This window comes from Diplotaxodon limnothrissa, linkage group LG7 (genome assembly GCF_057381915.1).
Source record: "Diplotaxodon limnothrissa isolate DT_005_m linkage group LG7, D_limnothrissa_male_GT1.1, whole genome shotgun sequence".
In the NCBI taxonomy this organism is placed as follows: Eukaryota; Metazoa; Chordata; class Actinopteri; order Cichliformes; family Cichlidae; genus Diplotaxodon; species Diplotaxodon limnothrissa.
In genome coordinates, this window is record NC_140602.1 from 15,347,041 (window position 1) to 15,363,009 (window position 15,969).

The 15,969-nt window shown below is 41.7% G+C and overlaps 1 protein-coding gene across 1 annotated transcript in view; it reads left to right on the forward strand.

Annotated features, from left to right (window-relative positions):
- ano3 (anoctamin 3) overlaps nt 1-15,969 on the forward strand; it is a 47,346-nt gene that overhangs the window by 11,531 nt on the left and 19,846 nt on the right. The window contains exons 2-8 of the mRNA XM_085359285.1: nt 2,830-3,036; nt 10,233-10,363; nt 10,488-10,643; nt 10,735-10,835; nt 10,960-11,004; nt 15,012-15,146; nt 15,721-15,827. Coding sequence (XP_085215411.1) covers nt 2,830-3,036; nt 10,233-10,363; nt 10,488-10,643; nt 10,735-10,835; nt 10,960-11,004; nt 15,012-15,146; nt 15,721-15,827 — 882 coding nt within the window. The remainder of the gene's footprint in view (nt 1-2,829; nt 3,037-10,232; nt 10,364-10,487; nt 10,644-10,734; nt 10,836-10,959; nt 11,005-15,011; nt 15,147-15,720; nt 15,828-15,969) is intronic.

Here is a 15,969-nt window from a genome sequence, read left to right on the forward strand (position 1 = left end):
GCAGCCACTGTGGCCTGATTTACCAAAATGACCCTTGTTTATATAAAGCAGTCTGCTGCCTTAGCCTACGGGGCAAAGGCAAATTTTTCAGACTCCAGTGTTGCCAGCATATCTCCAGATAGTTAAAAAATGGATGTCTGGCTCAAGACATCCTGCCGCGTGCATTAGTCATTGTTTACAAATGCAGATGATTTCAAAAATCTTATAAGAGGCGAAACTGTTGTCATGCAGCAGCAAATGGATTTCAGATTGTATATCAGCAAATTCAATCCCTCTTTTGCTTTCTACATAACTCGCTTCAGTCCAAACTCTGAATAATCCATTCAAACTTTTTATTTTTTACACTCCTACATTTTTCTATTTCATCCATAAAAACTACAAGTAAATCCTTCTTAAACCTCACCACTGATTTAAATTTAGTCTACAAGCAGACTCTAAACAGAAACCAGGTCTGATACCAAGCATCTTGTAAATTCTGCATATTCGCATGTAAATATCTGTTTATTAAGATTGTGCAGACCAGTCCAGAAGAAAAAAAGAATCAATTAACTTAAAGCGGTGCTCTTTCATTAACAGACTATATTTAAACAATACTAAGCATGCTAATAGTGGAAACTTGGTCTCCAGCTGCCTCCAAGCTTTCCTCCTCGTTATGTCATCAAGGAAAGCCCACACCACATGGGGGTCAGTTTGGTCCTTCCTGCTTTTAAACCAGAGAAAGTGCGGCCTAGAAAACAGGTGAGAAACACGAAAATGAATTAAAATCTTCTTCAAGATCTCATATATGACCCTGTGTTCAGCATAACACTCACAGGTTTAAATGCTTAACCTGCAGCACGATGGAAGGATGAGGATGACTGCGGTCGACGAACACTGCGTGCCACGTCCTCTTTAATTTACAGGGCCTCCCCATGACAATCCCATTCAGCTCAATGTCATGAAAATGAATTATTGAACAGCTTGCAGCTCGGGCCCTCACTGTACAGAGAGTAAATGATCAATTCATGTTTCACTTGAATGTTTCAGGAAGGTCAGTGAGTGAATTCATCACTGGATGTGAAAAGAAGTCACGTTCCCGTCTAAAGACAACGCCTTAATTTCGTTAATAAATAAGTCAGGAGCTGCAGAGCTGAGGCTGAAGGTCATTTACAGTGTTCTGTTTCAACTGATGGTCGTTCATTATTCTCATTAACTTCTCTCTTTACAGTTCATCGTCACAGTGATGAATATTCTGTTAGCGCAAAGCTAATCGGGGTGTAGAACAAGTTAATGTTATTAAATGTTTATTTGTTCAGGCGGTTGGAGTGCTAAGGCACTGCTGGTCTCGAGGTACTGGAGTGCGTCATTTGATGGAAATGAGGGAGTGCTGATGGTTTTAATGCACTATGAAGGACAGACATTAAAAGTGGACCTTTTGACAGAGATTTCTCCTTTCTTTTGGGTTTTTTTTTTCATCCCCTCTCATGATTTCAGGGCACTCAGTTTTTTTTTTTATGTTTTGTTGTTATTATTACTGGTCATATATGCTGTTTTGTAAGATACAAGCAAATATAAAAATGGTGAATGCAAAGCAGATACAAGCAAGGAAGTAAAATGATAAGATGAATATTTTATATAAACTTGTAGCAGGTTGACTAACTCTCGTGTTGCCTCAGTGATGATTCATGATCTGCTTTCCATGGGGAGTTTGCATGTTTGTGTTGGTGTTGCTTTTCTATGGGTGCTCTGGTTTCCTCCCACAGTCCAGAGACAAACACTTTAATTAAATGTTGATTCTGAATTGGGCTGTTAGTCATGTGATGTAGCTGTTAAAGGTGTAACCCTACATCTTGCCTAATGTCAGCTGGGATAGATTTCAGCCCCACTGTGACCCTGGTTGGATAAATGATTAAGAAAATGGATGGAAACCTGATAGGAAACAGCGGAAAGAAACTCATTAATGCTATAATTGATGTACAGCATGTCAAGTTCTTCTTACTTTAACATCTTACCAGGGGTGTTATTTTACTGTTTATTGACTTCAGCTGCTTTATTGCATGAGATAATCCAGTCATGCGGTGTTTATTATATTATATAAAACTGGCTGACCCAGAAGAGCTGGATTTATTAAAGAATTATCCAAACTGATGCAACATCAAATGTCCAAACTGAAATGCCATCATTGTGGTGATTTCCACAATGTTGTACAAGCATTGAAATTGGAGAACAGCATTACATGACTGTTGTCCACTTAGCCATAACAAGTAAGCTTACTTTCTGTTGAGCGGTGCGCCTTTCATATTTTCTTATCACTTTCTCATTCATTAGCTACTATGCTACCAGCTGTCAACATGTAATCTAACGGTGTGAGTTGTGAGCAGACCTCTTCCCTGATTATTTTCAGAGACTTTCGTGGTAATACGTGTAACCATCACATACCACATGGACTTTAGAGTACCACTTTTGTAGTATTGCTGACTTATAATGAAGTGCTGATGTAGTGGTGAGTAGTTCTCTCTGCATAATTTTTTGTTTTTTTGATGTCTCTTTGAGAGCTTCATCAACGAGCGCAGCCAAAGCCAATCCATCCTTTAATGCAAGTGCATCTGATTAAAACATATTTGTATTATTCTATTTGCCGTATATAGAAATATAAATTTCACAGTGGATCTGTGTATAAATTGTACAATATGACATAAAACTAAGTGTATAAAACACTTTCTTTTTCTCCATGAGCTATTCTGAAAAACTCATGCATGGAATTTTTTTAGGCTTGAGAGATTTCTGACTGCTCTTCTTTCTTTTAAGCAACTATTGGCATGAACTTTTCCTCCGTTTCTTTTTCCTCAGGCATGCACACAAGCATCAGCGAGATCCTGAAGGAGAAGAGCCTAAAGCCATCTCGCCGCAGTCTGCCCTGCCTGGCCCAGAGTCAGACTCATCCAACCAACCTCAACCACTTCCTGTCTGTGCCTCTGAGCCCGGAGCCTAAACCAGAGGTTGAGGGTCTGAGTCAGAGCATCAGCACTTCCTGCAGCCTCCTCCCCCCACAGAAAGGTCAGTCCGCTGTCAGTAACTCACATGTTTTCTATACTCATTAGTGGACGAGATGCTTCAGTTATTAGAGAGCGCCTACATCAATTTAAATTGATCTTGCGAGATATTGAAGCTCACCATGAAAGTATGTGCACACTTTAACATTACAATATCATACAACTGTAGGTTTAATCACTGTGTCTTGTTTGCTTTTAATTTGTGACTTCTGCTGTTCTTTGCTGGCCAAAAAGAAATAAATAAAAAAAATAACTTGAAAAAAGAAATTCTTGTTTTTGTTGACGAAGCTTTATTTTATTTATTTATTTTTTTTAAAGATCCACAGCAATCATGGTCTGCAGGGCCTCCTAATAAATATACAGTGGAGGAAATAATTTCTTGATCCGGTTAATGTGCTTCTTCTTTAGTCACTCGTTTGTTTTTTGGTGGTATGATTGCATGTTTTGGATCACTGTCGTGCTAGAAGACCAAGAGTTCTGGCTGAGGGAAGGAGGTTCTCTTCCAGGATTTTATGGTACATGGCCCCGTCTAATGGCCCCACAGTGACGTACAGTTATCACGTACTCTAGCACAAGAACGGCCCAAAAACATAACGTTTACATCTCCATGCTTGATGGGGATAGTGTTCTTTGGGTTTATACTCAGCATTGCTCTTCCTAAAGAATTATTTCCCCCAGTGTAAGTGTTTTCTGTGAAGTAATTGTGTTGTATACATCACAGGTTGTATAATATTTCCAAAAAAACAAAAGCCTCTGAAATGTTTTCACCATTATCGCCTTTCATTGTCTGAATGGCATGTTTAATTATTTTCTCCGTACTGTGGACTGATTGTATTGAACTTTAGGTTCAACAGGAATTGAGCTGGTCACTACACGGATTTTTATATTGATGGTGGTACTTAAGGTTAGTGTGTAATATTGATGGAACAGATTGTGTTAATGCTGCAGGGGATTTAGAAAACACTGCGCAAAGTCGCAGCTGCTGGGAGCACATTCCGAGGGAATGCGATAGCATGGGAAAACGCTGGTAATATAAATACAGTATATTATTGTTATGGGCCAGTACCACGGATGTGCCTGCTGAAGACGAAAATTACTCGGTCTCATTAACAGCTTCAAGAATATTTAGAGGCCACAGACGGTGAGAGTGCAATTTTTTTCACAGCATGAAAACTAGTGCATGCAGCACTTCAGCATATTGGTATTTTCCTGACCTTGAAATGCCCTTTGTCTGCATACTTGTTATTTTGGTGCGGAGTGCAGTGTGCAAAAGTGGGACTTGATATAAGAATTACACACTGTCTGCACGAGGTGTTTCTATTCTGGTGTAAACCGTCTCTTCGTGTGAGGAGCAGGTCTGAATTTTTTTTTTTCCTTTTTGGCTCAGAGTGCAGACAGAAGGAGAGAGTGTAGACAGAGCAAAAAGCAGGAGCTGGTAAACAAGGAAGATCATCCATCAACAGTTTCCCACCTGTGGAAAGTGACAGATGTTTTTCAGTGGTTCTCAAGCTGGAAGACAAACTGCTAGAGAACTGAAAATGTACAGCGGGTTATATTTTACTGCTATTGTTATCATTTTATCGCACCTTGAAACAGGAACTACAGGCATAAAAATCCACACAATTTTTATTTGAATGAGAACTTGAACAGTGCCCACATTATATAAAGACAATTAGATCACACTTCACCTTAAAGGGACACATTCTGCTCATTATTCCACCTCCTTACGTGTACAGAATGGTGACAACTGCACGCTCAAGAAACCCTGCAGCACCTGTGGTGAGCCACTTTGGTCCTTCGAGCCGGATATGCCGCACCTGCATGACATGGCTGCCTCCAGAGAGCAGGATGATGCACGAAGTCCCAGTCCTAGCAGGATCCATCGAATCCCTGGACATCTGGTGGACTATGAGTTGTCCTACCATATCCGTGGGCCAAGGCTGTCACCCAGTCTAACAGAGGAGGTTATGATGGCACCGTCAGACTCCCACTACACAAGGAGGCCGGATGTGGAGGAGATAAGATGGCGAAGAATGGAGGATTGTCTGATTAATATCCAGCATCAGATGTGATCTCTGCAAGTGACTGTAGCAGAGTCCCGCGACCTTAACAAACGTGTGCAGCGACTTGAGCGGCTCACCTCTCCAGTGCCAAAGGGGATATTAATGGAGGTGGAACCAATGGCTTCAGCTGTCTCTACACCAAATCCTACAGCCAGGGAGCCCGAATCAATTCAGGAGGGGGAGAGAATTACAGAGCCCATCCGTGTGATGTCAGCTCCTTTAGCCCCAGTCCCTGGCACTTCCACTGCACACGTTGGGCCACCCACAGTGCTCTCTATGGATAGATCAGCGTCTGCCCCGAGATTCACTTCGCCATGTCCTTACTATCTTCTCACACCAGTGCATCCAGCAACTCCTGCTCCACCTGCTGTAGCCAGCACTGTAGCTCCACCAGCAATACAGATGTCTGGGCCTCCTGTGCCATCGCAGACACCTCAACCAGACCCTCCCTTAGTGGCTGAGCCAGCCACTATGCAACCTTCTACTGCAAAGGAGGATTTCACTCGGGGTTTCGAGCCATGGATCCCCCCACTTTGCCCTCTGCCTCAACAGCCTCGATATGCTTCATTCCAGCCTGTGCTATCTGCACAGGAGCTTAGACCTCAGCCAGGTATGCCCCCAGCAGCAAACCACGTGAGTTCAGAACCCAGTATGTTGGAAATGTTGATTGCATCATTCTATGGCCTCCCTAAGCCCAAGCTCACTGTTTTCAGTTCTGGGAAGGAGAGTGACTTTGCCTTACTGAAGAAAGGACTGGATAGTGTTCTTGGGCCTCACAAGCACTTGTCCGAGGATTATAAGTATCAGATCTTGCTAGATCACTTGAAGTTCCCAAGTGCATTCCAAGTGACTAAACGCTACATCCATGACCCAACTCCATATACTAGTGCAATGAGGGCTCTTGAGCAGAAGTATGGTCAGCCAAGACAACTGGTACAGAGTGAACTCAGCGATATCCTGTGCAAACCCAAGTTGGCCTCTGTTTATTATGGACCTGAAACCACAGCCACCAAACCACCTGCTGTGGCCCATCCAGGTCCAAAGGCTGTTGCGATGCAGAAGAAAAGAGAACGTTTCAAGCCTTACTACCCTTTCTGTGAAGGGACAGAGCATTACTGGAGTAGATGTAATGAGTTCTCCCGGCTGGATGTGGCTGCGGTTTGGACTGGATCAAAGATAAGAATAAATGTTGGAGGTGTGGCCGGAACCATTCTGCTGACAACTGCACGCTCAAGAAACCCTGTAGCACCTGTGGTGAGCAACACCTCCTTGTATTACATAGCCTCGCCAAGGCTAAAGAGCAGAACCTCAGTATCCTGACCATGTGCACAGCATCCAGTGTCATCTATGTTGACCATCCCAGTCACTCTGGGAGAGTGATGTTGAAGGTGGTAAGAGTTCAACTCCACAATGGGAAGAAAACCATGGACACCTATGCTGTGCTGGATGACGGTTCAGAGAGAACCATAATATTGCCTGCTGCTGTGAAGTTCCTCGGCCTAGCCCCAACAGACGAGGCTCTGGCCCTCCGAACCATCAGACAGGATGTCCTGCAGCTGCATGGGGGAAGCATATCATTGGAGGTGTCCACTAAAGCTAAGCCGAAGGTGAGGCATCAAATACTAAATGCATTCACAACAAAACAACTGGTTCGGGCGGAGCAATCTAGCCCAGTGGAAACACTCAAAAGGAAGTACAGTCATCTACAAAGACTTCCCTTCACAGGTTTCAGCAAGGTGAAACCTATGATCCTGATTGGATCAGATCACCCGCACCTTATCACTCCAGTATACCCGGTGATTCGTGGACCACCTGGAGGGACAGTAGCAGTCTGCACAGAGCTGGGGTTGATGCTGCAGGGACCTGCCAAGAGTCTTCCTCATCCAGCGGCTGGACAGGCATGCTTGCACTCATCATTCATCCCACAGACTTCAGAGCTCTCCAAAGATGTTTAGAGGCTATGGCAGCTTGACGTCCTCCCGTTTAGGAATGAAAAGGAGGCCACCAGGTCAAAGGAGGACCAGCAGGCAATCGACATTCTTGAATCAAGGACAGTCCGCGTACAGGTAGAGGGAGTCCACCGATATGCTACTCCCTTGCTTCGCCGCACGGAGTTTCCTCAGGTGAAGGCACCTCAAGAAGCTGTCATGGCTCTTCTGAGGGCCAATGAGCGTCGGCTATGAAAACTGGAGAAGGCGGGCTATCCACTTTGTACAGAATGGTGTACGTCAGTTTAATGCTGGGTGGTGCTGCAATAGTAACTATCCTCGGTCAGAAGGAGAGGCTGACATCCAGGGATTAGATTACCGCAGGTGGAGTTTATTGGTGGTCAGATGGATGGTACAGGGAGGTATGGCATACAGTAGGAGGATGTGGGGGGGTAATATGGTGTGGTTTGTTTATGTGACGCACACCATCCCCAACAAATACAGGATGGGCTATTTGCTTTCCTTCCCAGCAGCTCTCTCCTCAATTGTTAGCCCAGGAACGAACGAAGACCATCTAGCTCAGAAATCCCATGAATCCCATCGCTGCCCAGAGGCCACTGGGTAATGTAGTTCACACTAACACACTGGCTTTTCTACATTAAGTCTATTGTTTGACTCTACTCCGCATTATTAACAGTCCAAAGTAATCCTTACTTATCTCAGACTGGTTCTTGGTGCAACACCTCAGTTAATACACTCACAGAAAGAAGCTATTTTACCTCTCTTCCCCCTGTAACAGTACACCTGACAGAAAACAGGGAGAAACATAACCGGTCCCCCTTAAAGATAAAAAGGTTTTGACAGTTAACATCACATTAAGTAGCAAGTATTTCTGCTCATCTGTATTATAATGATATTTTTTCCAGATGTGAAATAAAATAGATAAATCCGCTCGCTTTTTACTTCTGAGCCTCTTCATGAATCATCGCAACTGATCAGCTTCAAATATTCATATTAGTTTCACAGTGTAATTGGACATCTCGTCTCCTTTTGGATTTGTTTTACTACCAAATATTAGCCAGACGTCAGTCATTTTTCAGCACAATACTTTTATTTCTAAATGATAAAAAAACTACAAATATTAACTTTAATTGTGGGGAAACTTTAAACTAGCTGCTTTGTTAGGTACATCTTACAAAGTACTGAGTGTGGACCCCCTTTTTCCTTCAGAGCTTCCTTAATTCATTATTGCGTATATTCATAAAGGTGCTGGAAACATCCAACACATCCCCAAGGTGATCTATTAGATTGAGATCTGGTGATTGTGGGGGCGTTTTGAGCACAGTGAACTCGTTGTACCAGTTTGAGTTTTGTGACATGATGTGTTGTCCTGGTGGAAGCATTATCCACTGTGGTCATAAAGGGCAGGCTGTGGTGGTTAAACAATGCTCAGTCGGTACTAAGGGAGCCTAAAGTGTGCCACAAAATTATGCCACCATGAGCGTGAACTACTGATTTAAGGCAGAATGGATCCATGCTTTCATGTTGTTTATGATAAATTCAGAGCCTACCTTCCCAACACTCCTGCAGAAATTGAAACTCATCAAATCAAGCAATGTTGTTCGAGTCTTCTCTTGTGCACGTTTGGTGAGGCTGTGCAAGCTATATCCTTGGTTCCCTGTTGTTAGCTGACAACAGTGACTTTCTGTGTTGTCCATCTGCTTCTCTGTGTTCAGAGATGTTCTGCATACATTGATTGTAACGAGTGGCTATGTCAGGTATTGTTGCCTTCCTGTTAGCTCAAAACAGTCTGGCTATTCTCTTCTGTCATCACCACCCAGAGAACTGCTGCTCACTAAATATTTTCTCTCTTTCGGTCCATTTTCTGTAAACCCTGGAGACAACTGTATGTGAAAATCCCATTAGATCAGCTTTTTGTGAAATACTCAACCCACCTTGTCTGGCACCAACAACCATGCCACATTCAAATCACCTTTCCTCCCTCTGTTATTTGGTTTGAACTTCAGCAGAAGGCACACTCTACACCTGCCCCACTTCATTAACAAGCAGTTGAGCGGGTGTACCTAATAAAGTGAGTATAAATAGAGAATTAAAACAAACTGTATACAAACTGTGTACACCAGTAGGTGTAAAGAAGGTTGTCAATTTAGCTCCTCTTTCTGGACTAGATTTGTAGACTTGGGAAGAAATGCTTTAATACTATTATAGTTTCATCCTGTTTGTGCTGGGGAACAGATATTTCCTTCCATAACCTCCCTGCATTCGACATCTGACACATGTGAAGGTGAGCTGAAAACGTGGAGGTTGTTAGCCACAGCAGGTAGAAATGAACCCTATGCTTCTTTTTTTTTCCAAACACTGAAGTTTTGGCTCATTCTGATCGCTCTAAAAATCCAGACGAAAACTCCAGGTCACAGGAGCAAGGTTAGCTACAGAAAAATAAGTAGAACCCATACAGCAGCATTGCTTCTCTTAATATGGATTTCTTATACTTGGTTTCTGCACATCAGTATCAAACAATACACTACACTGATAAGGAGGTAAAGATACAGCTGCCTGAAGAAATTAGCTAATGAGCTGTCACATGTACCTGAGAAAGTATAACTTGTGCTGTGCTGTGCTGTGAAATGCCTCATCTCCCATGTCACGCAATTACAGAGCTTGTATTATGAAGTTTAGATTGTGTCATAACAACCCACACAACAAGTATTTCTTGAGACTAATAAATCATTTTGTTTTGCACAGCAAATACATTTGCCCTCATAAAATGGTGAGCTGAAAAGCTAACACACATTTTGCTCCAGATGAATAATCAGCAAGGCAAAAAAAAAGCAATGCTGGGACATTTAGAAAATGAATTTATGGCACAATATTTACTGTTTATATTGTGTGGGCTGGACAAAATGTTATTTGGTTTGCACATATCAAGGCAGGAAATAAGATTGGGGCTTTTTAAACGTCGGTGCTCGGATCTGTTAAATTGCATCAAGGTGCCGTTTTCAACCTGACACCCACGTTTAAATAAGTTAGCTCTTAGCGAAATAAAAATCTAATGTCAGCGTTGGCAGCCAGATTAGGGAGAATATTGACTTTAGCAAGAACAAAGACCTATTGCACTTCAGGTACTCTTAGTTGTTTCTTACCAGTTCAGTAGTGTTTTTATTGGTCCTGCTGTGACTTGTGTGCAGCAGAGGATGGCAAGGATCACTTTGTGGAGGAGTCTGAAGTGAGTACGTGTGAAACGAGGGCAGACGAGTCATTTCTGCTGCAAAAGCCTGTCACCCGTGCTAAATTAGAGGCCCGCACAGATTCAGTTCAGGTAACACACTTTCACTGATCCACCTGAATCATCACAAAATGTAAACTGATGATGTTCCAAGTTATTTTGGCATTAGCACACTGAGAAGCAGTCCTTTGTGTTGGATAAAACTTTGTTGTTCCAGAGAAAGAAACCAACGGATTCATCCGGGCTCTTTTTCCGAGATGGTAAAAAGCGCATCGACTACATCCTGGTTTATAAGAAGTCGAGTCCACAGGTGGAGAAGAGGTGCACGTTTGAGAAGAATTTACGAGCTGAAGGTCTGATGCTGGAGAAAGAGGTAAATATACCTGGGAGACTTTTAGTTGCTTTATTATTTACTTAAATCTCCCTTGTTCTCAGTTCCCTGCACTCCTTTTTTGTTTCGAAAGCCTTCCTTGACGAACAACGACATCATGTTTGTGAAGATCCATGCTACCTGGGACACGCTTTGCAAGTACGCTGAGCAGATGAATATCCGAATGCCTTTCAGGTAAATAAAGAATGAACCTTTTAACTCTGAAAAAACATAAAAGTAGATCTTTTTGTTGTTGTTTTTTAAGCCACAAGCAACTTTACACAGTCTTTCTAACCTATATTCTTGTCTGTTATTAAAGAAAAAAATGCTACTTTACAGACTGGAAGAGCAAAACCTTGGGCAGGTAAGTCGATTTAAGGAATAATTTACTCTGAATACATCTGTGTCTCTAATCAAATCCATAGGCATAGGTGTGTCTGGGGGATTCAGTAGTAAGTTGGATGATGGACTGAATTTATGAGTCTGTGAGGAACAGAGACGGTGGAAGATTGAGTAAGCCTGTTTTTGTCCTTTTGCAGCCCTCATAGTGATAAAGTATGTGAAAGTTGAGTGTACTGTACATATAGAGTATTTATAAACATTGGAATTTTAAAGTTGGAAGGTATGCAGTAAAGATGAGTTGCAATAAATAATTGAAAAGGAAAGCTTTTAACAATAATTAACAATATCAACTACTATTCTTAACTGATTAAGTGCGGTACTTAATTTTTCAGGGTTTTCCAAATACATGGCCTTTTTTATTTATTTAAAAAATAATGAGTTTACGATACAGCACGTTTTTAAAGGTCCAGTAAAGCAGCTCACCCAGTTCTGACTGCTTTTCTATAAAATACTCTTCATATTTAAAATGGAGCCCCACAGACTTATTTGCATGCTATTTTTAGAGAGCCGCATTTGCGCTTTGATGTGGTGTTCAAGTGTTGTCCAAGTTCTGTGAAGAACTCCAAATTTCCATTTCCTCTTCTCACTGGAAAGCAGACAGAAATAACCAGAAACTGAAAGAAAATGTGGTAGAACACTGTTTTAAAAACCACCATACTAAAAATCAAAACACCTGGTTCTTAGATTTTTGTACACCAAACTTATTTTCCCAGTCATGTAAAGGTCGCATCAAATTGCTGGATAGATCATCAGTATGTGGTTAATCACTCGTGAATGAGTCGTGCACAGCCATAGTTTTCATTAAATGCAAATGATTCTCAACTGATGGTCAAATATATTGATTTACAATATTTCCTTTAAAATATATACTCACTCATGCAGCAAAATGTTTGATAACTTTAGTCATGGCTTATTTGTTATAATTATTTAACATTATGGAGAAATGCATAAAATTTGAAAGCTATTTTTTCAATGGCTTTACTCACTTGATGAGAAAGAACTAAAATGATACTTGAGCAACAGCAAAGTGGACACTTAATGTCTGAGCTATGAAAGGGCCTTTGTTAAGCTCTGTAAAGGTAACATTTAGTGAAGTGTGATACTGCTGGTGGTGGAGGACTGTTCGCTTCAATCCATTAAACTATGAACATGCTGGGAGTGTTGTCGTTACTGTTGTTTTGCTGTTTTGAACACAGCTTATTAGCATAGCTGAACAAGGCTAAGTGGACCTGACACACTAACTGCAGTATAAGTGCCCGCTTTAGTGTTTTATTCTACTTAAATGCCGACTGCGTTGTAGCCATAAACTAACACAATGACATATGATAGACAGACTGTAGTCAGTAGAAAATTAAAGAGGATGACCGTACTCTGATAACTGCAGGCTTGTTTTGTTACGCTTTCACATACCGTGTATGCACACTAACCGCACGCACAAAAATCAGACAATATCACACGGACAGACAAGAATCACTCGCCCACCTGTCCAACTGAGAACAAAGCACTTCAGGGAACTAAATTAAATCTTGTGTGAGAGCGATCTTAGTCATTGTGAAGAATGAGGATCATTATGTTTTCCTCAGCGCTCCTGCAGGCTTTCGCTAAGCTGTTGTTCTTAAAAGAAAAATCTACCTGAGCAGTAAATGAGCTTTATGTGTTAACTAATGGTTTGTCTCTAACTCACATTTCTGTAATGCTGAACAAATGGGCTGTGGCGACTGCTTGTTGGTTTGATATCAGTATCTTTACATACAGTACCTGGAGCCTTCATAACAACACATTAAACACTATCTGTCAGCAAGTACGTTTTGCAGCAGAATTGCTATTTGTATTTATTTAATGCATACAAGAACAGCAGCCTCACAAATTACTGGAGGCCTCTCCAACAAATCTGGAGAAGGATGCATTGCCAAGCGAGCAGATTTTTAGCTGCATAGCAGAGTCACTGAAAGAGTGTCTGTCTGAAGGCTGATCAAACACTTGTCCAGACTGAAGGATTGTCAGGACATTTTGTACAGAAACTGATGGCTGCCTGAGGATAATTCCTGCTGGGACTGATATTAAAGTCAGATACATTTTATTAATAAAGCCCGGTATCAAAAACTGTGATGTCCTCTCTACCCTTAGATCCTTACATCTGTTTCTTTTTGCAGCTTCTTACTACTTATGTCATCACCATTAGGTTTCAATTTATTAGATTTTAACTTAAAATTTCTTTATAATTGTGAGTCGACTACAGTTAAATTTTATATGCAAATTTTTACATTTATACAGACCAAGGCATCGGCAGCAGCTCTGAGATTTTCACCTTTTTATACTTTGAAATATCTTCAAATGTACTCTTTGCATTGATGAAAATGATAATTCAGTTAACTTGTTATTGACTAAATATCTGAAAATTAATGCTTCACTGTATTTTTTTTATGACAAGTTAATGTCCTAAAATTAGATAGTGTGCAATGTAAAACTCAGACAGGATATAAAAGATATCCAACAGTATCACCCAGTTTGTTAAATTCTGTTTTAAACTCTCTTTTTTTGGGCGCCACAAATGACCATACTTGGAACTGGGTTCAGTGCTAACGTAATACTATACATTTGGTTATTCCTGAATGGTGAATATATGTATATATGGCACAGTCATACAGATAGACACTAGTGCACATTTAAATGGCCTGTATTTGTATAGCGCTTTTACTAGTCCCCCCCCTAGGGACCCCAAAGCACTTTACACACCCAGTCATTCACCCATTCACACACACATTCACACACTGGTGGAGGCAAGCTACAGTTGCCCTGGGGGAGACTGACAGAAGTCAGGCTGCCATATCGCGCCATCGGCCCTTCTGGCCAACACCAGTAGGCGGTAGGTGAAGTGTCCAAGGACACAACGACCGAGACTGTCCGAGCCGGGGCTCGAACCGGCAACCTTCCGATTACAAGGCAAACTCCCAACTCTTGAGCCACGATCGCCCTACTACTTACTACTTCTATAGGAATTCAGAGGCTAAGTTGGTGCCAGATGTCTGCAATTAGATACCCAGGAAAACCTCATCTCTCTGACAGCCCAGCTTAGATTTGCAGTGTCCTTTGGACCACATTGGAGATGTTTGGCATAATACACAGTGGAACAGTTGATTTGGGCTTGTTTTGCAGCCACAGGACCTGGGCAGCTTAGTCATTTAGTCGAGTATGAGCTCCGCTGTATATCAGTGTATTATAGAGTCAAATGTTAGGCCATCTGCCCAACAGCTAAAGCTTGGCCTGAAACTGGGTCATACACCAAGACAATGATGCCAAGCACAGCAGCAAAGCTACAACAGAATTGCTGAAAAAGAAAACAATCAAGGAGCTGCAATGACCCAAAGTTCAGAGCTCAACCAAACTGAAATGCTTTAGCTGCATGCAAACCTCAATGAAGTAAAGTAACGTTTTAAAGAAGAGTAGGTTAAAATTCTTTATAAGTGAGACACTTATAAAGTCATATAGAAAATGATTGCTTCACGTTATTGCTGCTAAAGGGGGTTGTGGACGCTGTAAAATGTAATGGCCTACACCTTTCACCAAATGAAAACATTTGGCATGAAATAAACAATAAAAAAAAAAGTTTGTGTGTATAGAGACCGCATGGAGTTCAACAAAAACTTTCCTTTTTCAATTGACTTGGGTAGGTGTTTGTTAGCATAAGCAAAAAATATAGTGATGCTATGATTTGGATTAAGCTAGCTGTTATCCTGGATCAGTCTCTCTCGGGCTCACGGGTCATGGAAATGAGAATGAAAAAAGATAATCAGACGTGCTGTCCAGCAATGCATGTACATGTGTGTGCAAACATGCTTTTTTGTGCTAGCGCGAAGTCGTCATGGTAGGTCAGGAGAAAAGGGTCAGGGAACTCCGTCTCATACCAAAGTAAACAATCTTCATTTAATCTGTGCTGTTAATCTCGTTTCTCTGCGTGCGCCTGTGCAGCAGGTTTCATCTGAGATGTCGCCAAATCAAAAGCTGGCTTCCCAGAAATCCCATGAAGCTGGACAAAGAGGCCTTGCCTGACCTGGAGGAAACCGACTGCTACACAGCTCCCTTCAGCAGAGCACGCATGCATCAGTAAGGAGGATGTATACACACTCGTGCATGCCAGGACACACAAACAGGATCACAGTGTTTTTACAGGGCACCAGCAGTCCTAGCCCCCCCACCCCTCTTTTTAACCATCACTTCCACTCACGTCCTGAAGTCTTAATGTGGAATTTAGAAACCACGCGATGAAGTTTGCACTTTAAAGTCTTGTATATTTTATAGTTTTGCATCTGAACTTGGGAGCCATGATGATAAAGACAAGTTGATCATAAATAAGAAATTGAAATACAGCAGCAGATGTGCGTGAAATAACTTGCTTGCTGTTCCATATTTTCAACACTTCCCTGTGATGAAAGGCATCATCTAATCTCGTCTATCAGTGAATCATTTCCACTTTCCCTTAGCTTGTCAGCCTGGGCCGTTTTTTTAAGGGGGAAGGGGATAATAATGTTGGGATGAATACAAGCTTTGCACCATAAATTGTGTTTTAATAACCTCCCATCGTTATCGACTCAGCTCTCATTAAAGGCCTCTGCTGAGTGATATTGATACACTGTTGCTTTATGAATAACTGAAGGAGTGTGCCGTTATTTCCTCCCAGCTTCACGATCAACAACAGAGAGACCTTCTTCTCCAATTCTACCAGAAGTAGAATAGTCCATCATGTCCTGCAGCGCACCAAGTATGAGGACGGAAAATCAAAGATGGGTAAATCACCGTGCTTTCTCCTCACGTTCAGAACAATGTTTCCCGCAGCATCGCACAAATGCCATTCCGTATAACCATCTTAATGATCCATTTAGGACAATTTATCCACTGAGAAAGGAACGGAGCCTACATTTATTTTAAA